The sequence below is a fragment of the Oncorhynchus keta genome, chromosome 37 (genome assembly GCF_023373465.1).
Source record: "Oncorhynchus keta strain PuntledgeMale-10-30-2019 chromosome 37, Oket_V2, whole genome shotgun sequence".
NCBI lineage: Eukaryota > Metazoa > Chordata > Actinopteri > Salmoniformes > Salmonidae > Oncorhynchus > Oncorhynchus keta.
In genome coordinates this window covers 18,194,196-18,218,707 of record NC_068457.1, presented here as the reverse complement: position 1 = coordinate 18,218,707, position 24,512 = coordinate 18,194,196, and the positions used below count along the sequence as shown (strand labels likewise).

The 24,512-nt window shown below is 50.9% G+C and overlaps 1 protein-coding gene across 1 annotated transcript in view; it reads left to right on the top strand.

Moving 5' to 3' along the window:
• Positions 1-24,512, top strand: part of LOC118381882 (fibronectin type III domain-containing protein 3B-like) — a 235,056-nt gene that overhangs the window by 53,953 nt on the left and 156,591 nt on the right. The window contains 1 exon segment of the mRNA XM_052499389.1: positions 24,239-24,381. Within this exon segment, the coding sequence (XP_052355349.1) occupies positions 24,268-24,381 (114 nt within the window). The 5' untranslated portion in view covers positions 24,239-24,267.

Genomic DNA, 24,512 nt, shown 5'->3' with positions numbered 1-24,512 from the left:
AGTGGTCCTGTGTGTGTGTGTAGTGTAGTGCTGACCTCAGTATCTGGAGTTAAAGTGGTCCTGTGTGTGTGTGTGTAGGGGGGGGTAGTGTAGTGCTGACCTCAGTATCTGGAGTTAAAGTGGTCCTGTGTGTGTGTAGTGGGGGTGTAGTGTAGTGCTGACCTCAGTATCTGGAGTTAAAGTGGTCCTGTGTGTGTGTGGGGGGGTAGTGTAGTGCTGACCTCAGTATCTGGAGTTAAAGTGGTCCTGGGGTGTGTAGTGACCTCAGTATCTGGAGTTAAAGTGGTCCTGTGTGTGTGTGTGGGGGTGTAGTGTAGTGCTGACCTCAGTATCTGGAGTTAAAGTGGTCCTGTGTGTGTGTGGGGGGGTGTAGTGTAGTGCTGACCTCAGTATCTGGAGTTAAAGTGGTCCTGTGTGTGTGTGGGGGGGTGTAGTGTAGTGCTGACCTCAGTATCTGGAGTTAAAGTGGTCCTGTGTGTGTGTAGGGGGGTAGTGTAGTGCTGACCTCAGTATCTGGAGTTAAAGTGGTCCTGTGTGTGTGTGGGGTGGGGGGTGTAGTGTAGTGCTGACCTCAGTATCTGGAGTTAAAGTGGTCCTGTGTGTGTGTTGGGGGGTGTAGTGTAGTGCTGACCTCAGTATCTGGAGTTAAAGTGGTCCTGTGTGTGTGTGTGTAGGGGGGGGTGTAGTGTAGTGCTGACCTCAGTATCTGGAGTTAAAGTGGTCCTGTGTGTGTGTGGGGGGGGTAGTGTAGTGCTGACCTCAGTATCTGGAGTTAAAGTGGTCCTGTGTGTGTGTGGGTAGTGCTGCCCTCAGTATCTGGAGTAGTGCCCTCAGTATCTGGAGTTAAAGTGGTCCTGTGTGTGTGTGGGGGGGGGGGTGTAGTGTAGTGCTGACCTCAGTATCTGGAGTTAAAGTGGTCCTGTGTGTGTGTGTGTAGGGGGGGGTGTAGTGTAGTGCTGACCTCAGTATCTGGAGTTAAAGTGGTCCTGTGTGTGTGTAGGGGGGGTAGTGTAGTGCTGACCTCAGTATCTGGAGTTAAAGTGGTCCTGTGTGTGTGTGTGGGGGGGGGGGTGTAGTGTAGTGCTGACCTCAGTATCTGGAGTTAAAGTGGTCCTGTGTGTGTGTAGGGGGGTGGTGTAGTGCTGACCTCAGTATCTGGAGTTAAAGTGGTCCTGTGTGTGTGTGTGGGGGGTGTAGTGTAGTGCTGACCTCAGTATCTGGAGTTAAAGTGGTTCTGTGTGTGTGTGTAGGGGGGTGTAGTGCTGACCTCAGTATCTGGAGTTAAAGTGGTCCTGTGTGTGTGTGTGTGGGTGGGGTGTAGTGTAGTGCTGACCTCAGTATCTGGAGTTAAAGTGGTCCTGTGTGTGTGTGTGGGGGTGTAGTGTAGTGCTGACCTCAGTATCTGGAGTTAAAGTGGTCCTGTGTGTGTGTGTGTAGGGGTGTAGTGTAGTGCTGACCTCAGTATCTGGAGTTAAAGTGGTCCTGTGTGTGTGTGTAGTGGGGGGGGTGTAGTGTAGTGCTGACCTCAGTATCTGGAGTTAAAGTGGTTCTGTGTGTGTGAGGGGGGTGTAGTGTAGTGCTGACCTCAGTATCTGGAGTTAAAGTGGTCCTGTGTGTGTGTAGGGGGGTGTAGTGTAGTGCTGACCTCAGTATCTGGAGTTAAAGTGGTCCTGTGTGTGTGTGTGTGTGTAGGGGGGGTGTAGTGGTGCTGACCTCAGTATCTGGAGTAGTGGTTCTGTGTGTGTGTAGTGGGGTGACCTCAGTATCTGGAGTTAAAGTGGTCCTGTGTGTGTGTGTGTGTGGGGGTGTAGTGTAGTGCTGACCTCAGTATCTGGAGTTAAAGTGGTCCTGTGTGTGTGTAGGGGGTGTGTAGTGTAGTGCTGACCTCAGTATCTGGAGTTAAAGTGGTCCTGTGTGTGTGTGGGGGGAGGGGTAGTGTAGTGCTGACCTCAGTATCTGGAGTTAAAGTGGTTCTGTGTGTGTGTGTGGGGGGTGTGTAGTGCTGACCTCAGTATCTGGAGTTAAAGTGGTCCTGTGTGTGTGTGTAGGGGGGGTGTAGTGTAGTGCTGACCTCAGTATCTGGAGTTAAAGTGGTCCTGTGTGTGTGTAGGGGGGGTGTAGTGTAGTGCTGACCTCAGTATCTGGAGTTAAAGTGGTCCTGTGTGTGTGTGTAGGGGGGGTGTAGTGTAGTGCTGACCTCAGTATCTGGAGTTAAAGTGGTCCTGTGTGTGTGTGTGTGGGGGGGTGTAGTGTGTAGTGCTGACCTCAGTATCTGGAGTTAAAGTGGTCCTGTGTGTGTGTGTGTGTCCTCAGGGGGGTGTAGTGTAGTGCTGACCTCAGTATCTGGAGTTAAAGTGGTCCTGTGTGTGTGTGTAGGGGGTGTAGTGTAGTGCTGACCTCAGTATCTGGAGTTAAAGTGGTCCTGTGTGTGTGTGTGGGGGGGGTAGTGTAGTGCTGACCTCAGTATCTGGAGTTAAAAGTGGTTCTGTGTGTGTGTGTAGGGGGTGTAGTAGTGCTGACCTCAGTATCTGGAGTTAAAGTGGTCCTGTGTGTGTGTGGGGGGGGGTGTAGTGTAGTGCTGACCTCAGTATCTGGAGTTAAAGTGGTCCTGTGTGTGTGTGTGTGGGGGGGTGTAGTGTAGTGCTGACCTCAGTATCTGGAGTTAAAGTGGTCCTGTGTGTGTGTGTGTGTGGGTGTAGTGTAATGCTGACCTCAGTATCTGGAGTTAAAGGGTGTGTGTAGTAGGGGGTGTAGTGTGCTGACCTCAGTATCTGGAGTTAAAGTGGTCCTGTGTGTGTGTGTGTGTAGGGGTGTAGTGTAGTGCTGACCTCAGTATCTGGAGTTAAAGTGGTCCTGTGTGTGTGTAGGGGGGGGGGGTGTAGTGTAGTGCTGACCTCAGTATCTGGAGTTAAAGTGGTCCTGTGTGTGTGTGTAGGGGGTGTAGTGTAGTGCTGACCTCAGTATCTGGAGTTAAAGTGGTCCTGTGTGTGTGTTGGGGGGTGTAGTGTAGTGCTGACCTCAGTATCTGGAGTTAAAGTGGTCCTGTGTGTGTGTAGGGGGGGGTGTAGTGTAGTGCTGACCTCAGTATCTGGAGTTAAAGTGGTCCTGTGTGTGTCCTGTGTGTGTGTGGGGGGGTGTAGTGTAGTGCTGACCTCAGTATCTGGAGTTAAAGTGGTCCTGTGTGTGTGTGTGTGTGTGGGGGGGTGTAGTGTAGTGCTGACCTCAGTATCTGGAGTTAAAGTGGTCCTGTGTGTGTGTGTGGGGGGGGGGTGGTAGTGTAGTGCTGACCTCAGTATCTGGAGTTAAAGTGGTCCTGTGTGTGTGTGTGTAGTGGGGGGGGTGTAGTGTAGTGCTGACCTCAGTATCTGGAGTTAAAGTGGTCCTGTGTGTGTGTAGGGGGGGTGTAGTGTAGTGCTGACCTCAGTATCTGGAGTTAAAGTGGTCCTGTGTGTGTGTAGGGGGGGTGTAGTGTAGTGCTGACCTCAGTATCTGGAGTTAAAGTGGTCCTGTGTGTGTGTGTGGGGGTGTAGTGTAGTGCTGACCTCAGTATCTGGAGTTAAAGTGGTCCCTGTGGTGTGTGTAGTGGGGGGTGTGTGTAGTGCTGACCTCAGTATCTGGAGTTAAAGTGGTCCTGTGTGTGTGTAGGGGGGGTGTAGTGCTGACCTCAGTATCTGGAGTTAAAGTGGTTCTGTGTGTGTGTGTAGTGCCCTCAGTATCTGGAGTTAAAGTGGTCCTGTGTGTGTGTGGGGTGTAGTGTAGTGCTGACCTCAGTATCTGGAGTTAAAGTGGTCCTGTGTGTGTGTGTGGGGGGGTGTAGTGTAGTGCTGACCTCAGTATCTGGAGTTAAAGTGGTCCTGTGTGTGTGTGTGTGGACCCCAGGGAGTGTAGTGCTGACCTCAGTATCTGGAGTTAAAGTGGTTCTGTGTGTGTGTGTGGGGGGGGTGTAGTGCTGACCTCAGTATCTGGAGTTAAAGTGGTTCTGTGTGTGTAGGGGGGGTGTAGTGTAGTGCTGACCTCAGTATCTGGAGTTAAAGTGGTCCTGTGTGTGTGTGTGGGGGGGGTGTAGTGTAGTGCTGACCTCAGTATCTGGAGTTAAAGTGGTCCTGTGTGTGTGTAGGGGGGGTAGTGTAGTGCTGACCTCAGTATCTGGAGTTAAAGTGGTCCTGTGTGTGTGTGGGGGTGTAGTGTAGTGCTGACCTCAGTATCTGGAGTTAAAGTGGTCCTGTGTGTGTGGGGGTGGGGTGTAGTGCTGACCTCAGTATCTGGAGTTAAAGTGGTCCTGTGTGTGTGTGTGTTGGGGGTGTAGTGTAGTGCTGACCTCAGTATCTGGAGTTAAAGTGGTCCTGTGTGTGTGTGTGTGGGGGGTGTAGGGGTGTAGTGCTGACCTCAGTATCTGGAGTTAAAGTGGTCCTGTGTGTGTGTGTAGGGGGGGGTGTGTAGTGCTGACCTCAGTATCTGGAGTTAAAGTGGTCCTGTGTGTGTGTAGGGGGGGTGTAGTGTAGTGCTGACCTCAGTATCTGGAGTTAAAGTGGTCCTGTGTGTGTGTAGTGTAGTGTAGTGCTGACCTCAGTATCTGGAGTTAAAGTGGTTCTGTGTGTGTGTAGTGCTGACCTCAGTATCTGGAGTTAAAGTGGTCCTGTGTGTGTGTGTAGGGGGGTGTAGTGTAGTGCTGACCTCAGTATCTGGAGTTAAAGTGGTCCTGTGTGTGTGTGTGTAGGGGGTGTAGTGTAGTGCTGACCTCAGTATCTGGAGTTAAAGTGGTCCTGTGTGTGTGTGTGTGCTGACCTCAGTATCTGGAGTTAAAGTGGTCCTGTGTGTGTGTGTGGGGGTGGGGGGTGTAGTGTAGTGCTGACCTCAGTATCTGGAGTTAAAGTGGTTCTGTGTGTGTGTGTGTGGGGGGGTGTAGTGTAGTGCTGACCTCAGTATCTGGAGTTAAAGTGGTCCTGTGTGTGTGTAGGTGGGGGGTGTAGTGTGACCTCAGTATCTGGAGTTAAAGTGGTCCTGTGTGTGTGTGTGTGGGTGGGGTGCTGACCTCAGTATCTGGAGTTAAAGTGGTCCTGTGTGTGTGTAGGGGGGTGTAGTGTAGTGCTGACCTCAGTATCTGGAGTTAAAGTGGTCCTGTGTGTGTGTGTAGGGGGGGTGTAGTGTAGTGCTGACCTCAGTATCTGGAGTTAAAGTGGTCCTGTGTGTGTGTGTAGGGGGTGTAGTGTAGTGCTGACCTCAGTATCTGGAGTTAAAGTGGTCCTGTGTGTGTGTGTAGGGGGTGTAGTGTAGTGCTGACCTCAGTATCTGGAGTTAAAGTGGTCCTGTGTGTGTGTAGGGGTGTAGTGTAGTGCTGACCTCAGTATCTGGAGTTAAAGTGGTCCTGTCTGTGTGTGTGTGTAGGGGGGGTGTAGTGTAGTGCTGACCTCAGTATCTGGAGTTAAAGTGGTCCTGTGTGTGTGTGTGGGGGGTGTAGTGTAGTGTAGTGCTGACCTCAGTATCTGGAGTTAAAGTGGTCCTGTGTGTGTGTAGGGGGGGGGTGTAGTGTAGTGCTGACCTCAGTATCTGGAGTTAAAGTGGTCCTGTGTGTGTGTGTAGGGGGGGGGTGTAGTGTAGTGCTGACCTCAGTATCTGGAGTTAAAGTGGTCTGTGTGTGTGTGTGGGGGTGTAGTGTAGTGCTGACCTCAGTATCTGGAGTTAAAGTGGTTCTGTGTGTGTGTGTGTAGGGGGTGTAGTGTAGTGCTGACCTCAGTATCTGGAGTTAAAGTGGTTCTGTGTGTGTGTAGGGGGTGTGTAGTGTGGTGCTGACCTCAGTATCTGGAGTTAAAGTGGTCCTGTGTGTGTGTAGGGGGGTGTAGTGTAGTGCTGACCTCAGTATCTGGAGTTAAAGTGGTCCTGTGTGTGTGTGTGTAGGGGGGTGTAGTGTAGTGCTGACCTCAGTATCTGGAGTTAAAGTGGTCCTGTGTGTGTGTGTAGGGGGGTGTAGTGTAGTGCTGACCTCAGTATCTGGAGTTAAAGTGGTCCTGTGTGTGTGTGTGGGGGTGTAGTGTAGTGCTGACCTCAGTATCTGGAGTTAAAGTGGTCCTGTGTGTGTGTGTAGGGGGGGTGTAGTGTAGTGCTGACCTCAGTATCTGGAGTTAAAGTGGTCCTGTGTGTGTGTGTGTGGGGGGCGGGGGGTGTGTGTAGTGTAGTGCTGACCTCAGTATCTGGAGTTAAAGTGGTTCTGTGTGTGTGTAGGGGGGGTGTAGTGTAGTGCTGACCTCAGTATCTGGAGTTAAAGTGGTCCTGTGTGTGTGTAGTGGGTGGGGGGTGTAGTGTAGTGCTGACCTCAGTATCTGGAGTTAAAGTGGTCCTGTGTGTGTGTGGGGTGGGGGGGTAGTGTAGTGCTGACCTCAGTATCTGGAGTTAAAGTGGTCCTGTGTGTGTGTGTGTGGGGGGTGTGTGTGTAGTGCTGACCTCAGTATCTGGAGTTAAAGTGGTCCTGTGTGTGTGTAGGGGTGTAGTGTAGTGCTGACCTCAGTATCTGGAGTTAAAGTGGTCCTGTGTGTGTGTGTAGGGGGGTGTAGTGTAGTGCTGACCTCAGTATCTGGAGTTAAAGTGGTCCTGTGTGTGTGTGTGTAGGGGGGTGTAGTGTAGTGCTGACCTCAGTATCTGGAGTTAAAGTGGTCCTCTGTGTGTGTGTGTGGGGGGGTGTAGTGTAGTGCTGACCTCAGTATCTGGAGTTAAAGTGGTCCTGTGTGTGTGTGTGGGGGGGGGGTGTAGTGTAGTGCTGACCTCAGTATCTGGAGTTAAAGTGGTCCTGTGTGTGTGTAGCGGTGGGGGGGGGTGTAGTGTAGTGCTGACCTCAGTATCTGGAGTTAAAGTGGTCCTGTGTGTGTGTAGGGGGGTGTAGTGTGTGCTGACCTCAGTATCTGGAGTTAAAGTGGTCCTGTGTGTGTGGGGGTGTGTAGTGTAGTGCTGACCTCAGTATCTGGAGTTAAAGTGGTCCTGTGTGTGTGTGTAGGGGGTGTAGTGTAGTGCTGACCTCAGTATCTGGAGTTAAAGTGGTCCTGTGTGTGTGTGTGTAGGTGGGGGGTGTAGTGTAGTGCTGACCTCAGTATCTGGAGTTAAAGTGGTCCTGTGTGTGTGTTGGGGGGTGTAGTGTAGTGCTGACCTCAGTATCTGGAGTTAAAGTGGTCCTGTGTGTGTGTGTGGGGGGGGGGGTGTAGTGTAGTGCTGACCTCAGTATCTGGAGTTAAAGTGGTCCTGTGTGTGTGTAGTGTGGGGGTGTAGTGTAGTGCTGACCTCAGTATCTGGAGTTAAAGTGGTCCTGTGTGTGTGTGTGTGTAGGTGGGGGGTGTAGTGTAGTGCTGACCTCAGTATCTGGAGTTAAAGTGGTCCTGTGTGTGTGTGTTGGGGTGTGTGTAGTGCTGACCTCAGTATCTGGAGTTAAAGTGGTCCTGTGTGTGTGTAGGGGGGTGTAGTGTAGTGCTGACCTCAGTATCTGGAGTTAAAGTGGTCCTGTGTGTGTGTGTGTGTGGGGGGTGGTGTAGTGTAGTGCTGCCCTCTGGATCTGTGTGTGTGGGGGGGGTGTAGTGTAGTGCTGACCTCAGTATCTGGAGTTAAAGTGGTCCTGTGTGTGTGTAGGGGGTGTAGTGTAGTGCTGACCTCAGTATCTGGAGTTAAAGTGGTTCTGTGTGTGTGTAGTGTAGTGCTGACCTCAGTATCTGGAGTTAAAGTGGTTCTGTGTGTGTGTAGTAGGGGGTGTACCTCAGTATCTGGAGTTAAAGTGGTCCTGTGTGTGTGTGTGGGGGTGTAGTGTAGTGTAGTGCTGACCTCAGTATCTGGAGTTAAAGTGGTCCTGTGTGTGTGTGTGACCTCAGTATCTGGAGTTAAAGTGGTCCTGTGTGTGTGTGTGTAGTAGTGCTGACCTCAGTATCTGGAGTTAAAGTGGTCCTGTGTGTGTGTAGTGGGGGGGTGTAGTGTAGTGCTGACCTCAGTATCTGGAGTTAAAGTGGTCCTGTGTGTGTGTGTGGGGGGGTGTAGTGTAGTGCTGACCTCAGTATCTGGAGTTAAAGTGGTCCTGTGTGTGTGTAGTGTAGTGCTGACCTCAGTATCTGGAGTTAAAGTGGTTCTGTGTGTGTGTAGTGTCAGTATCTGGAGTTAAAGTGGTTCTGTGTGTGTGTGGGGGGTGTAGTGTAGTGCTGACCTCAGTATCTGGAGTTAAAGTGGTCCTGTGTGTGTGTGTGTAGTAGGGGGGTGTGTAGTGTAGTGCTGACCTCAGTATCTGGAGTTAAAGTGGTCCTGTGTGTGTGTAGGGGGGTGTAGTGTAGTGCTGACCTCAGTATCTGGAGTTAAAGTGGTCCTGTGTGTGTGTGTGTAGGGGGGTGTAGTGTAGTGCTGACCTCAGTATCTGGAGTTAAAGTGGTCCTGTGTGTGTGTGTGTGGGGGTGTAGTGTGCTGACCTCAGTATCTGGAGTTAAAGTGGTCCTGTGTGTGTGTAGGGGGTGTAGTGGGGGTGTAGTGTAGTGCTGACCTCAGTATCTGGAGTTAAAGTGGTCCTGTGTGTGTGTGTAGGGGGGGGTGTAGTGTAGTGCTGACCTCAGTATCTGGAGTTAAAGTGGTCCTGTGTGTGTGTGTAGGGGGGTGTAGTGTAGTGCTGACCTCAGTATCTGGAGTTAAAGTGGTCCTGTGTGTGTGTGTAGTGTAGTGTAGTGCTGACCTCAGTATCTGGAGTTAAAGTGGTCCTGTGTGTGTGTAGGGGAGGGGGGTGTAGTGTAGTGCTGACCTCAGTATCTGGAGTTAAAGTGGTTCTGTGTGTGTGTGTAGGGGGGTGTAGTGTAGTGCTGACCTCAGTATCTGGAGTTAAAGTGGTTCTGTGTGTGTGTGTAGGGGGGGTGTAGTGTAGTGCTGACCTCAGTATCTGGAGTTAAAGTGGTCCTGTGTGTGTGTAGGGGGGTGTGTGTAGTGCTGACCTCAGTATCTGGAGTTAAAGTGGTCCCTGTGTGTGTGTAGTGTAGTGCTGACCTCAGTATCTGGAGTTAAAGTGGTTCTGTGTGTGTGTGGGGGGTAGTGTAGTGCTGACCTCAGTATCTGGAGTTAAAGTGGTCCTGTGTGTGTGTGTGGGGGGTGTAGTGTAGTGCTGACCTCAGTATCTGGAGTTAAAGTGGTCCTGTGTGTGTGTGGGGGTGTAGTGTAGTGCTGACCTCAGTATCTGGAGTTAAAGTGGTCCTGTGTGTGTGTGTAGTGTGGGGGGTGTAGTGTAGTGCTGACCTCAGTATCTGGAGTTAAAGTGGTCCTGTGTGTGTGTGTGTGTGGGGGGGGTGTAGTGTAGTGCTGACCTCAGTATCTGGAGTTAAAGTGGTCCTGTGTGTGTGGGGTGTAGTGTAGTGCTGCCCTCAGTATCTGGAGTTAAAGTGGTTCTGTGTGTGTGTAGTGCTGACCTCAGTATCTGGAGTTAAAGTGGTTCTGTGTGTGTGTAGGGGGGGTGTAGTGCTGACCTCCTCAGTATCTGGAGTTAAAGTGGTCCTGTGTGTGTGTATAGTGGGGGTGGGGTGTAGTGTAGTGCTGACCTCAGTATCTGGAGTTAAAGTGGTCCTGTGTGTGTGTAGGGGGGTGTAGTGTAGTGCTGACCTCAGTATCTGGAGTTAAAGTGGTCCTGTGTGTGTGTGTGTGTGGGGGGGGTGTAGTGTAGTGCTGACCTCAGTATCTGGAGTTAAAGTGGTCCTGTGTGTGTGTTGTGGGGTGTAGTGTAGTGCTGACCTCAGTATCTGGAGTTAAAGTGGTCCTGTGTGTGTGTTGGGGGGTGTAGTGTAGTGCTGACCTCAGTATCTGGAGTTAAAGTGGTCCTGTGTGTGTGTGTAGGGGTGTAGTGTAGTGCTGACCTCAGTATCTGGAGTTAAAGTGGTTCTGTGTGTGTGGTAGGGGGGTGTAGTGGTGTGTAGTGCTGACCTCAGTATCTGGAGTTAAAGTGGTCCTGTGTGTGTGTAGGGGGTGTAGTGTAGTGCTGACCTCAGTATCTGGAGTTAAAGTGGTCCTGTGTGTGTGTGTGTAGGGGGGGGTGTAGTGTAGTGCTGACCTCAGTATCTGGAGTTAAAGTGGTCCTGTGTGTGTGTAGGGGGGTGTAGTGTAGTGCTGACCTCAGTATCTGGAGTTAAAGTGGTTCTGTGTGTGTAGGGGGTGTAGTGTAGTGCTGACCTCAGTATCTGGAGTTAAAGTGGTTGTGTGTGTGTAGTGTGTAGTGCTGACCTCAGTATCTGGAGTTAAAGTGGTCCTGTGTGTGTGTGTAGGGGTGTAGTGTAGTGCTGACCTCAGTATCTGGAGTTAAAGTGGTTCTGTGTGTGTGTAGGGGGGGTGTAGTGTAGTGCTGACCTCAGTATCTGGAGTTAAAGTGGTTCTGTGTGTGTGTGTGTGCTGGGGGTGGTTCTGTGTGTGTAGTGTAGTGCTGACCTCAGTATCTGGAGTTAAAGTGGTCCTGTGTGTGTGTGTGTAGGGGGGTGTAGTGTAGTGCTGACCTCAGTATCTGGAGTTAAAGTGGTCCTGTGTGTGTGTGTGTGGGGGGTGTAGTGTAGTGCTGACCTCAGTATCTGGAGTTAAAGTGGTCCTGTGTGTGTGTAGGGGGGTGTAGTGTAGTGCTGACCTCAGTATCTGGAGTTAAAGTGGTCCTGTGTGTGTGTAGGGGTGTAGTGTAGTGCTGACCTCAGTATCTGGAGTTAAAATGGTCCTGTGTGTGTGTGTGGGGGTGGGGGGTGTGTAGTAGTGCTGACCTCAGTATCTGGAGTTAAAGTGGTCCTGTGTGTGTAGTAGGGGGGTGTAGTGTAGTGCTGACCTCAGTATCTGGAGTTAAAGTGGTCCTGTGTGTGTGTGTGTGGGGGTGTGTAGTGTAGTGCTGACCTCAGTATCTGGAGTTAAAGTGGTCCTGTGTGTGTGTGGGGGGTGTGTGTGTGTGACCTCAGTATCTGGAGTTAAAGTGGTTCTGTGTGTGTAGTGCTGACCTCAGTATCTGGAGTTAAAGTGGTTCTGTGTGTGTGTAGGGGGGTGTAGTGTGTAGTGCTGACCTCAGTATCTGGAGTTAAAGTGGTCCTGTGTGTGTGTAGGGGGGTAGTGTAGTGCTGACCTCAGTATCTGGAGTTAAAGTGGTCCTGTGTGTGTGTAGGGGGTGTAGTGTAGTGCTGACCTCAGTATCTGGAGTTAAAGTGGTTCTGTGTGTGTGTAGTGCTGACCTCAGTATCTGGAGTTAAAAAGTGGTTCTGTGTGTGTGTAGGGGGGGGGTGTAGTGTAGTGCTGACCTCAGTATCTGGAGTTAAAGTGGTCCTGTGTGTGTGTAGGGGGGTGTAGTGTAGTGCTGACCTCAGTATCTGGAGTTAAAGTGGTCCTGTGTGTGTGTGTAGGGGGGGTGGGTGTAGTGCTGACCTCAGTATCTGGAGTTAAAGTGGTCCTGTGTGTGTGTAGGGGGTGTGTAGTGTAGTGCTGACCTCAGTATCTGGAGTTAAAGTGGTTCTGTGTGTGTGTGTGGGGGTGTAGTGTGCTGACCTCAGTATCTGGAGTTAAAAGTGGTCCTGTGTGTGTGTAGTGGGGGGTGTAGTGTAGTGCTGACCTCAGTATCTGGAGTTAAAGTGGTTCTGTGTGTGTGTAGGGGGGTGTAGTGTAGTGCTGACCTCAGTATCTGGAGTTAAAGTGGTCCTGTGTGTGTGTAGTGTAGTGTAGTCAGTATCTGGAGTTAAAGTGGTTCTGTGTGTGTGTGTAGGGGGGTGTAGTGTAGTGCTGACCTCAGTATCTGGAGTTAAAGTGGTCCTGTGTGTGTGTAGGGGGGGGTGTAGTGTAGTGCTGACCTCAGTATCTGGAGTTAAAGTGGTCCTGTGTGTGTGTAGGGGTGGGGGGTGTAGTGTAGTGCTGACCTCAGTATCTGGAGTTAAAGTGGTCCTGTGTGTGTGTGGGGGTGTAGTGTAGTGCTGACCTCAGTATCTGGAGTTAAAGTGGTCCTGTGTGTGTGTATAGTGGGGGGTGGGGGTAGTGTAGTGCTGACCTCAGTATCTGGAGTTAAAGTGGTCCTGTGTGTGTGTGGGGGGGGGGGGTGTAGTGTAGTGCTGACCTCAGTATCTGGAGTTAAAGTGGTCCTGTGTGTGTGTGTAGGGGGGAGGGGGGTGTAGTGTAGTGCTGACCTCAGTATCTGGAGTTAAAGTGGTGGTGTGTGTGTAGGTGGGGGGTGTAGTGTAGTGCTGACCTCAGTATCTGGAGTTAAAGTGGTCCTGTGTGTGTGTGTAGGGGTGTAGTGTAGTGTAGTGCTGACCTCAGTATCTGGAGTTAAAGTGGTCCTGTGTGTGTGTGTGGGGGGGGGTGTAGTGTAGTGCTGACCTCAGTATCTGGAGTTAAAGTGGTCCTGTGTGTGTGTGTAGTGTAGTGCTGACCTCAGTATCTGGAGTTAAAGTGGTCCTGTGTGTGTGTGTAGTGTAGTGCTGACCTCAGTATCTGGAGTTAAAGTGGTCCTGTGTGTGTGTGTAGGGGGGGGTGTAGTGTAGTGCTGACCTCAGTATCTGGAGTTAAAGTGGTCCTGTGTGTGTGTGTGGGTGTAGTGTAGTGCTGACCTCAGTATCTGGAGTTAAAGTGGTCTGTGTGTGTGTAGGGGGGGTGTAGTGTAGTGCTGACCTCAGTATCTGGAGTTAAAGTGGTCCTGTGTGTGTGTAGGGGGGGGTGTAGTGTAGTGCTGACCTCAGTATCTGGAGTTAAAGTGGTCTGTGTGTGTGTGTGCTGACCTCAGTATCTGGAGTTAAAGTGGTTCTGTGTGTGTGTGTAGGGGGTGTAGTGTAGTGCTGACCTCAGTATCTGGAGTTAAAGTGGTCCTGTGTGTGTGTGTGTGTAGTGTAGTGCTGACCTCAGTATCTGGAGTTAAAGTGGTCCTGTGTGTGTGTAGGGGGGTGTGTAGTGTAGTGCTGACCTCAGTATCTGGAGTTAAAGTGGTTCTGTGTGTGTGTGGGGGGGTGTAGTGCTGACCTCAGTATCTGGAGTTAAAGTGGTTCTGTGTGTGTGTAGTGGGGGTGTAGTGTGTAGTGCTGACCTCAGTATCTGGAGTTAAAGTGGTCCTGTGTGTGTGTAGGGGGGGTAGTGTAGTGCTGACCTCAGTATCTGGAGTTAAAGTGGTTCTGTGTGTGTGTAGTGCTGACCTCAGTATCTGGAGTTAAAGTGGTTCTGTGTGTGTGTAGGGGGGGGTGTAGTGTAGTGCTGACCTCAGTATCTGGAGTTAAAGTGGTCCTGTGTGTGTGTAGGGGGGTGGTGTAGTGTAGTGCTGACCTCAGTATCTGGAGTTAAAGTGGTCCTGTGTGTGTGTAGGGGGTGTAGTGTGGTGCTGACCTCAGTATCTGGAGTTAAAGTGGTTCTGTGTGTGTGTGTGGCTGACCTCAGTATCTGGAGTTACAGTGGTCCTGTGTGTGTAGGGGGTGTAGTGTAGTGCTGACCTCAGTATCTGGAGTTAAAGTGGTCCTGTGTGTGTGTATAGTGGGGGTGGGGGTGTAGTGTAGTGCTGACCTCAGTATCTGGAGATAAAGTGGTCCTGTGTGTGTGTAGGTGTGGGGGGGGGGTGTAGTGTAGTGCTGACCTCAGTATCTGGAGTTAAAGTGGTCCTGTGTGTGTGTGTGTGTGACCTGTGTGTCTGTGTGTGTGTGTGTGTGTGTGTGTGTAGGGGGGGTGTAGTGTAGTGCTGACCTCAGTATCTGGAGTTAAAGTGGTCCTGTGTGTGTGTAGGGGGGGGTGTAGTGTAGTGCTGACCTCAGTATCTGGAGTTAAAGTGGTTCTGTGTGTGTGTAGTGCTGACCTCAGTATCTGGAGTTAAAGTGGTTCTGTGTGTGTGTAGTGCTGACCTCAGTATCTGGAGTTAAAGTGGTTCTGTGTGTGTGTAGGGGGGGTGTAGTGTAGTGCTGACCTCAGTATCTGGAGTTAAAGTGGTTCTGTGTGTGTGTAGGGGGGGTGTAGTGTGCTGACCTCAGTATCTGGAGTTAAAGTGGTCCTGTGTGTGTGTATAGTGGGGGGTGTAGTGTAGTGCTGACCTCAGTATCTGGAGTTAAAGTGGTTCTGTGTGTGTGTAGCGGGGGGTGTAGTGTAGTGCTGACCTCAGTATCTGGAGTTAAAGTGGTCCTGTGTGTGTGTAGGGGGTGTAGTGTAGTGCTGACCTCAGTATCTGGAGTTAAAGTGGTTCTGTGTGTGTGTAGGGGGGTGTAGTGTAGTGCTGACCTCAGTATCTGGAGTTAAAGTGGTTCTGTGTGTGTGTAGGGGGGTGTAGTGCTGACCTCAGTATCTGGAGTTAAAATGGTCCTGTGTGTGTGTTGGGGGGTGTAGTGTAGTGCTGACCTCAGTATCTGGAGTTAGTGGTCCTGTGTGTGTAGGTGGGGGGTGTAGTGTAGTGCTGACCTCAGTATCTGGAGTTAAAGTGGTCCTGCGTGTGTGTGTGTAGGTGGGGGTGTAGTGTAGTGCTGACCTCAGTATCTGGAGTTAAAGTGGTCCTGTGTGTGTGTATAGTGGGGGGTGGGGGGTGTGTGTAGTGTAGTGCTGACCTCAGTATCTGGAGTTAAAGTGGTTCTGTGTGTGTGTGGGGGGGTGTAGTGTAGTGCTGACCTCAGTATCTGGAGTTAAAGTGGTCTTGTGTGTGTGTATAGTGGGGGGTGTAGTGTAGTGCTGACCTCAGTATCTGGAGTTAAAGTGGTTCTGTGTGTGTGTAGGGGGGTGTAGTGTAGTGCTGACCTCAGTATCTGGAGTTAAAGTGGTCCTGTGTGTGTGTAGGGGGTAGTAGTGTAGTGCTGACCTCAGTATCTGGAGTTAAAGTGGTTCTGTGTGTGTGTGGGGGGTAGTGTGTAGTGCTGACCTCAGTATCTGGAGTTAAAGTGGTTCTGTGTGTGTGTAGGGGGGGGTGTAGTGCTGACCTCAGTATCTGGAGTTAAAGTGGTCCTGTGTGTGTGTAGGGGGTGTAGTGTAGTGCTGACCTCAGTATCTGGAGTTAAAGTGGTCCTGTGTGTGTGTGGGGGTGTAGTGTAGTGCTGACCTCAGTATCTGGAGTTAAAGTGGTCCTGTGTGTGTGTAGGTGGGGGTGTAGTGTAGTGCTGACCTCAGTATCTGGAGTTAAAGTGGTCCTGTGTGTGTGTGGGGGGGGGGGGGTGTGTAGTGTAGTGCTGACCTCAGTATCTGGAGTTAAAGTGGTTCTGTGTGTGTGTAGGGGGGGTGTAGTGTAGTGCTGACCTCAGTATCTGGAGTTAAAGTGGTCCTGTGTGTGTGGGGGTGTAGTGTAGTGCTGACCTCAGTATCTGGAGTTAAAGTGGTCCTGTGTGTGTAGGTAGGTGGGGGGGGGGGTAGTGTAGTGCTGACCTCAGTATCTGGAGTTAAAGTGGTCCTGTGTGTGTGTGTGGGGGGGGGGTGTAGTGTAGTGCTGACCTCAGTATCTGGAGTTAAAGTGGTCCTGTGTGTGTGTTGGGGGGTGTAGTGTAGTGCTGACCTCAGTATCTGGAGTTAAAGTGGTCCTGTGTGTGTGTAGGGGGTGTAGTGTAGTGCTGACCTCAGTATCTGGAGTTAAAGTGGTCCTGTGTGTGTGTGTGTGTAGGTGGGGGTGTAGTGTAGTGCTGACCTCAGTATCTGGAGTTAAAGTGGTCCTGTGTGTGTGTTGGGGGGTGTAGTGTAGTGCTGACCTCAGTATCTGGAGTTAAAGTGGTCCTGTGTGTGTGTAGGGGGTGTAGTGTAGTGCTGACCTCAGTATCTGGAGTTAAAGTGGTCCTGTGTGTGTGTGTAGGGGGGTAGTGTAGTGCTGACCTCAGTATCTGGAGTTAAAGTGGTCCTGTGTGTGTGTAGGGGGTGTATTGTAGTGCTGACCTCAGTATCTGGAGTTAAAGTGGTCCTGTGTGTGTGTGGGGGTGTGTAGTGTAGTGCTGACCTCAGTATCTGGAGTTAAAGTGGTCCTGTGTGTGTGTAGGGGGTGTAGTGTAGTGCTGACCTCAGTATCTGGAGTTAAAGTGGTCCTGTGTGTGTGTAGGGGGTGTGTGTAGTGCTGACCTCAGTATCTGGAGTTTAAAGTGTGTGTGTGTAGTGCTGACCTCAGTATCTGGAGTTAAAGTGGTTCTGTGTGTGTGTAGGGGGGTGTAGTGTAGTGCTGACCTCAGTATCTGGAGTTAAAGTGGTCCTGTGTGTGTGTGTAGTGGGGGGTGTGTGTAGTGTAGTGCTGACCTCAGTATCTGGAGTTAAAGTGGTTCTGTGTGTGTGTAGGGGGGTGTAGTGTAGTGCTGACCTCAGTATCTGGAGTTAAAGTGGTCCTGTGTGTGTGTAGGGGGGTGTAGTGTAGTGCTGACCTCAGTATCTGGAGTTAAAGTGGTTCTGTGTGTGTGTAGTGCTGACCTCAGTATCTGGAGTTAAAGTGGTTCTGTGTGTGTGTAGGGGGGTGTAGTGTAGTGCTGACCTCAGTATCTGGAGTTAAAGTGGTCCTGTGTGTGTGTAGGGGGGTGTAGTGTAGTGCTGACCTCAGTATCTGGAGTTAAAGTGGTCCTGTGTGTGTGTAGGGGGGTGTAGTGTAGTGCTGACCTCAGTATCTGGAGTTAAAGTGGTTCTGTGTGTGTGTAGTGCTGACCTCAGTATCTGGAGTTAAAGTGGTTCTGTGTGTGTGTAGGGGGGGTGTAGTGTAGTGCTGACCTCAGTATCTGGAGTTAAAGTGGTCCTGTGTGTGTGTAGGGGTGTCGTGTAGTGCTGACCTCAGTATCTGGAGTTAAAGTGGTCCTGTGTGTGTGTATAGTGGGGGGGGGGGGTGTAGTGTAGTGCTGACCTCAGTATCTGGAGATAAAGTGGTCCTGTGTGTGTGTAGGGGGGGGGTAGTGTAGTGCTGACCTCAGTATCTGGAGTTAAAGTGGTCCTGTGTGTGTGTGTGTGTGTGTGTGTGTGTGTGTGTGTGTGTGTGTGTGTGTGTGTGTGTGGGGGGGGGGGGTGTAGTGTAGTGCTGACCTCAGTATCTGGAGTTAAAGTGGTTCTGTGTGTGTGTAGTGCTGACCTCAGTATCTGGAGTTAGTGGTTCTGTGTGTGTGTAGTGCTGACCTCAGTATCTGGAGTTAAAGTGGTCCTGTGTGTGTGTATAGTGGGGGTGGGGGTGTGTGTAGTGTAGTGCTGACCTCAGTATCTGGAGTTAAAGTGGTCCTGTGTGTGTGTTGGGGGTGTAGTGTAGTGCTGACCTCAGTATCTGGAGTTAAAGTGGTCCTGTGTGTGTGTAGGGGGTGTAGTGTAGTGCTGACCCCAGTATCTGGAGTTAAAGTGGTCCTGTGTGTGTGTGTAGGGGGTGTAGTGTAGTGCTGACCTCAGTATCTGGAGTTAAAGTGGTCCTGTGTGTGTGTAGGGGGGTGTAGTGTAGTGCTGACCCCAGTATCTGGAGTTAAAGTGGTCCTGTGTGTGTGTATAGTGGGGGGGGGTGTGTGTGTGGACCTCAGTATCTGGAGTTAAAGTGGTCCTGTGTGTGTGTGTAGGGGGTGTAGTGTAGTGCTGACCTCAGTATCTGGAGTTAAAGTGGTCCTGTGTGTGTGTAGGGGGTGTAGTGTAGTGCTGACCTCAGTATCTGGAGTTAAAGTGGTTCTGTGTGTGTGTAGTGCTGACCTCAGTATCTGGAGTTAAAGTGGTTCTGTGTGTGTGTAGGGGGTGTAGTGTAGTGCTGACCTCAGTATCTGGAGTTAAAGTGGTCCTGTGTGTGTGTAGGGGGTGTAGTGTAGTGCTGACCTCAGTATCTGGAGTTAAAGTGGTCCTGTGTGTGTGTAGGGGGGTGTAGTGTAGTGCTGACCTCAGTATCTGGAGTTAAAGTGGTCCTGTGTGTGTGTAGGGGGTGTAGTGTAGTGCTGACCTCAGTATCTGGAGTTAAAGTGGTTCTGTGTGTGTGTAGTGCTGACCTCAGTATCTGGAGTTAAAGTGGTTCTGTGTGTGTGTAGGGGGGTGTAGTGTAGTGCTGACCTCAGTATCTGGAGTTAAAGTGGTCCTGTGTGTGTGTAGGGGGGTGTAGTGTAGTGCTGACCTCAGTATCTGGAGTTAAAGTGGTCCTGTGTGTGTGTATAGTGGGGGTGGGGGGTGTAGTGTAGTGCTGACCTCAGTATCTGGAGATAAAGTGGTCCTGTGTGTGTGTAGGGGTGTAGTGTAGTGCTGACCTCAGTATCTGGAGTTAAAGTGGTCCTGTGTGTGTGTGTGTGTGGTGTGTGTGTGTGTGTGTGTGTGTGTGTGTGTGTGTGTGTGTGTGTAGGTGGGGGGTGTAGTGTAGTGCTGACCTCAGTATCTGGAGTTAAAGTGGTTCTGTGTGTGTGTAGTGCTGACCTCAGTATCTGGAGTTAGTGGTTCTGTGTGTGTGTAGTGCTGACCTCAGTATCTGGAGTTAAAGTGGTCCTGTGTGTGTGTATAGTGGGGGGTGGGGGTGTGTGTAGTGTAGTGCTGACCTCAGTATCTGGAGTTAAAGTGGTCCTGTGTGTGTGTTGGGGGGTGTAGTGTAGTGCTGACCTCAGTATCTGGAGTTAAAGTGGTCCTGTGTGTGTAGGGGGGTGTAGTGTAGTGCTGACCCCAGTATCTGGAGTTAAAGTGGTCCTGTGTGTGTGTGTAGGGGGTGTAGTGTAGTGCTGACCTCAGTATCTGGAGTTAAAGTGGTCCTGTGTGTGTAGGGGGTGTAGTGTAGTGCTGACCTCAGTATCTGGAGTTAAAGTGGTCCTGTGTGTGTGTATAGTGGGGGTGTGTGTAGTGTAGTGCTGACCTCAGTATCTGGAGTTAAAGTGGTCCTGTGTGTGTGTGTAGGGGGTGTAGTGTAGTGCTGACCTCAGTATCTGGAGTTAAAGTGGTCCTGTGTGTGTGTAGGGGGGTGTAGTGTAGTGCTGACCTCAGTATCTGGAGTTAAAGTGGTTCTGTGTGTGTGTAGTGCTGACCTCAGTATCTGGAGTTAAAGTGGTTCTGTGTGTGTGTGGGGGGTGTAGTGTAGTGCTGACCTCAGTATCTGGAGTTAAAGTGGTCCTGTGTGTGTGTAGGGGGGGGGGGGGTTGTAGTGTAGTGCTGACCTCAGTATCTGGAGTTAAAGTGGTCCTGTGTGTGTGTAGGGGGGGGTGTAGTGTAGTGCTGACCTCAGTATCTGGAGTTAAAGTGGTTCTGTGTGTGTGTAGTGCTGACCTCAGTATCTGGAGTTAAAGTGGTTCTGTGTGTGTGTAGGGGTGTAGTGTAGTGCTGACCTCAGTATCTGGAGTTAAAGTGGTCCTGTGTGTGTGTTGGGGGGTGTAGTGTAGTGCTGACCTCAGTATCTGGAGTTAAAGTGGTCCTGTGTGTGTGTATAGTGGGGGGGGGGGTGTAGTGTAGTGCTGACCTCAGTATCTGGAGTTAAAGTGGTCCTGTGTGTGTGTAGGGGGGGGGGGTGTAGTGTAGTGCTGACCCCAGTATCTGGAGTTAAAGTGGTCCTGTGTGTGTGTGTGGGGGGGGTGTAGTGTAGTGCTGACCTCAGTATCTGGAGTTAAAGTGGTTCTGTGTGTGTGTAGGGCTGACCTCAGTATCTGGAGTTAAAGTGGTTCTGTGTGTGTGTGTAGGGCGGGGGTGTGTAGTGTAGTGCTGACCTCAGTATCTGGAGTTAAAGTGGTTCTGTGTGTGTGTAGGGGGGGGGTGTAGTGCTGACCTCAGTGTCTGGAGTTAAAGTGGTTCTGTGCGTGTGTAGGGGGTGTAGTGTAGTGCTGACCTCAGTATCTGGAGATAAAGTGGTCCTGTGTGTGTGTAGGGGGGTGTAGTGTAGTGCTGACCTCAGTATCTGGAGTTAAAGTGGTCCTGTGTGTGTAGGGGGGTGTAGTGTAGTGCTGACCTCAGTATCTGGAGTTAAAGTGGTTCTGTGTGTGTGTAGGGCTGACCTCAGTATCTGGAGTTAAAGTGGTTCTGTGTGTGTGTAGGGGCGGGGTGTGTAGTGTAGTGCTGACCTCAGTATCTGGAGTTAAAGTGGTTCTGTGTGTGTGTAGGGGGGTGTAGTGCTGACCTCAGTATCTGGAGTTAAAGTGGTTCTGTGTGTGTGTAGGGCTGACCTCAGTATCTGGAGTTAAAGTGGTTCTGTGTGTGTGTAGGGCGGGGGTGTGTAGTGTAGTGCTGACCTCAGTATCTGGAGTTAAAGTGGTTCTGTGTGTGTGTAGGGGGGTGTAGTGCTGACCTCAGTGTCTGGAGTTAAAGTGGTTCTGTGCGTGTGTAGGGGTGTAGTGTAGTGCTGACCTCAGTATCTGGAGATAAAGTGGTCCTGTGTGTGTGTAGGGGGGTGTGTAGTGTAGTGCTGACCTCAGTATCTGGAGTTAAAGTGGTCCTGTGTGTGTAGGGGGGTGTAGTGTAGTGCTGACCTCAGTATCTGGAGTTAAAGTGGTTCTGTGTGTGTGTAGGGCTGACCTCAGTATCTGGAGTTAAAGTGGTTCTGTGTGTGTGTAGGAGCCGGGGGTGTGTAGTGTAGTGCTGACCTCAGTATCTGGAGTTAAAGTGGTTCTGTGTGTGTGTAGGGGCGGGGTGTGTAGTGTAGTGCTGACCCTCAGTATCTGGAGCTAAAGTGGTTCTGTGTGTGTGTAGGGGGGTGTAGTGTAGTGCTGACCTCGGTATCTGGAGTTAAAGTGGTCCTGTGTGTGTAGAGGGGGGGGGGGATGTAGTGTAGTGCTGACCTCGGTATCTGGAGTTAAAGTGGTCCTGTGTGTGTGTAGGGGTTGGGGGTGTAGTGCTGACCTCAGTGTCTGGAGTTGAAGTAGTTCTGTGTGTGTGTAGGGGGGTGTAGTGTAGTGCTGACCTCGGTATCTGGAGTTAAAGTGGTCCTGTGTGTGTGTAGGGCTGACCTCAGTATCTGGAGTTAAAGTGGTTCTGTGTGTGTGTAGGAGCGGGGGTGTGTAGTGTAGTGCTGACCTCAGTATCTGGAGTTAAAGTGGTTCTGTGTGTGTGTAGGGGGGGGTGTGTAGTGTAGTGCTGACCTCGGTATCTGGAGTTAAAGTGGTCCTGTGTGTGTAGGGGGATGTAGTGTAGTGCTGACCTCGGTATCTGGAGTTAAAGTGGTCCTGTGTGTGTGTAGGGGCGGGGGTGTAGTGCTGACCTCAGTGTCTGGAGTTGAAGTAGTTCTGTGTGTGTGTAGGGGGTGTAGGGTATTGCTGACCTCGGTATCTGGAGTTAAAGTGGTCCTGTGTGTGTGTAGGGGGGTGTAGTGTAGTGCTGACCTCAGTATCTGGAGTTAAAGTGGTCCTGTGTGTGTGTGTAGGGGGGTGTAGTGCTGACCTCAGTATCTGGAGTTAAAGTGGTCCTGTATGTGTGTTGGGGGGGGGGGTGTTTAGTGTAGTGTAGTGCTGCCCTCAGTATCTGGAGTTAAAGTGGTTCTGTGTGTGTGGGGGGGGTGTAGTGTAGTGCTGACCTCGGTATCTGGAGTTAAAGTGGTTCTGTGTGTGTGTAGGGGGTGTAGTGTAGTGCTGACCTCAGTATCTGGAGTTAAAGTGGTTCTGTGTGTGTGTAGGGGGGTGTAGTGTAGTGCTGACCTCAGTATCTGGAGTTAAAGTGGTCCTGTGTGTGTGTAGGGGGGGGTAGTGTAGTGCTGACCTCAGTGTCTGGAGTTGAAGTAGTTCTGTGTGTGTGTAGGGGGGGGTGTAGTGCTGACCTCAGTGTCTGGAGTTAAAGTGGTTCTGTGTGTGTGTAGGGGGGTGTAGTGTAGTGCTGACCTCAGTATCTGGAGTTAAAGTGGTCCTGTGTGTGTGTGGGGGCGGGGGGGTGTAGTGCTGACCTCAGTATCTGGAGTTAAAGTGGTTCTGTGTGTGTGTAGTGCTGACCTCAGTATCTGGAGTTAAAGTGGTTCTGTGTGTGTGGGGGTGTAGTGTAGTGCTGACCTCAGTATCTGGAGTTAAAGTGGTTCTGTGTGTGTTAGGGGGGTGTAGTGTAGTGCTGACCTCAGTATCTGGAGTTAAAGTGGTCCTGTGTGTGTGTAGGGGGTGTAGTGTAGTGCTGACCTCAGTATCTGGAGTTAAAGTGGTCCTGTGTGTGTGTGGGGGGGGTGTAGTGTAGTGCTGACCTCAGTATCTGGAGTTAAAGTGGTCCTGTGTGTGTGTGTAGGGGTGGGGGTGTAGTGTAGTGCTGACCTCAGCATCTGGAGTTAAAGTGGTCCTGTGTGTGTGTGTGGGGGGGGGTGTAGTGTAGTGCTGACCTCAGTATCTGGAGTTAAAGTGGTTCTGTGTGTGTGTAGGGCTGACCTCAGTATCTGGAGTTAAAGTGGTTCTGTGTGTGTGTGCAGGGCGGGGGTGTGTAGTGTAGTAGTGCTGACCTCAGTATCTGGAGTTAAAGTGGTTCTGTGTGTGTGTAGGGGGGTGTAGTGCTGACCTCAGTGTCTGGAGTTAAAGTGGTTCTGTGCGTGTGTAGGGGGGTGTAGTGTAGTGCTGACCTCAGTATCTGGAGTTAAAGTGGTCCTGTGTGTGTGTAGGGGGTGTAGTGTAGTGCTGACCTCAGTATCTGGAGTTAAAGTGGTCCTGTGTGTGTAGGGGGGTGTAGTGTAGTGCTGACCTCAGTATCTGGAGTTAAAGTGGTCCTGTGTGTGTGTAGGGCTGACCTCAGTATCTGGAGTTAAAGTGGTTCTGTGTGTGTGTAGGGGCGGGGGTGTGTAGTGTAGTGCTGACCTCAGTATCTGGAGTTAAAGTGGTTCTGTGTGTGTGTAGGGGGTGTAGTGCTGACCTCAGTGTCTGGAGTTAAAGTGGTTCTGTGCGTGTGTAGGGGGTGTAGTGTGTAGTGCTGACCTCAGTATCTGGAGTTAAAGTGGTCCTGTGTGTGTGTAGGGGGTGTAGTGTAGTGCTGACCTCAGTATCTGGAGTTAAAGTGGTTCTGTGTGTGTATAGGGCTGACCTCAGTATCTGGAGTTAAAGTGGTTCTGTGTGTGTGTAGGGGCGGGGGTGTGTAGTGTAGTGCTGACCTCGGTATCTGGAGTTAAAGTGGTCCTGTGTGTGTGTAGGGGCGGGGGTGTAGTGCTGACCCCAGTGTCTGGAGTTGAAGTAGTTCTGTGTGTGTGTAGGGGGGTGTAGTGTAGTGCTGACCTCGGTATCTGGAGTTAAAGTGGTCCTGTGTGTGTGTAGGTGGGGGGTGTGGTGTAGTGCTGACCTCAGTATCTGGAGTTAAAGTGGTCCTGTGTGTGTGTGTGGGGGGTGTAGTGTAGTGCTGACCTCAGTATCTGGAGTTAAAGTGGTCCTGTGTGTGTGTAGGGGGGTGTAGTGCTGACCTCAGTATCTGGAGTTAAAGTGGTCCTGTGTGTGTGTTGGGGGGGTGTTTAGTGTAGTGTAGTGCTGCCCTCAGTATCTGGAGTTAAAGTGGTTCTGTGTGTGTGTGTAGGGGGGGGGGTAGTGTAGTGCTGACCTCAGTATCTGGAGTTAAAGTGGTCCTGTGTGTGTTGGGGGTGTAGTGTAGTGCTGCCCACAGTATCTGGAGTTAAAGTGGTTCTGTGTGTGTGTAGGGAGGGGGGTAGTGTAGTGCTGACCTCAGTATCTGGAGTTAAAGTGGTCCTGTGTGTGTGTTGGGGGGTGTAGTGTAGTGCTGACCTCAGTATCTGGAGTTAAAGTGGTCCTGTGTGTGTGTATAGGGGGGGGGGGGGGTGTAGTGTAGTGCTGTCCTCAGTATCTGGAGTTAAAGTGGTCCTGTGTGTGTGTAGGGGGGTGTAGTGTAGTGCTGACCTCAGTATCTGGAGTTAAAGTGGTCCTGTGTGTGTGTTGGGGGTGTTTAGTGTAGTGTAGTGCTGCCCTCAGTATCTGGAGTTAAAGTGGTTCTGTGTGTGTGTGTAGGGGGTGTAGTGCTGACCTCAGTATCTGGAGTTAAAGTGGTCCTGTGTGTGTTGGGGGTGTTTAGTGTAGTGTAGTGCTGCCCTCAGTATCTGGAGTTAAAGTGGTTCTGTGTGTGTGTGTAGGGGGGTGTAGTGCTGACCTCAGTATCTGGAGTTAAAGTGGTCCTGTGTGTGTGTTGGGGGGGTGTAGTGTAGTGCTGACCTCAGTATCTGGAGTTAAAGTGGTCCTGTGTGTGTGTATAGTGGGGGGGGGGTGTAGTGCTGTCCTCAGTATCTGGAGTTAAAGTGGTCCTGTGTGTGTGTAAGTGGTCCTCTGCCTGTGTGTGTAGGGGGGGTGTAGTGTAGTGCTGACCTCAGTATTTGGAGTTAAAGTGGTCCTGTGTGTGTGTGATCTCATGGGACAGTTTTAAACTCTGTGATGTACAGTTTGCTTCATTGATCATTGTAGGCCAGACCAGCCTGTATGTGTACTCTGTCATTTATGTAGTAATGTAGAATTGAACTCTCTCTCTCAAGGTAGGCCAGGCCAGTGTGTGTATCCATGAATGTACGTCACCATGATGATGACCGACCAGCTGATGGACTTAGCTCCGCCTCCGCTGCTGAACGGGGAGCTGCCGCTGATGCAACACATGGTTAATGGAGACGCATCGCAACAGGTTGGTAACACACACACTCACAATGTACAAACGCCAAACGCAGTTCGGCTAGTGTGAAGGAGGTGTCCCCCTCAAGCCCTTCCCTGAGGGAAATCCTTAAGGAGCGTTTTCATTGTAACACCCAATAAAGA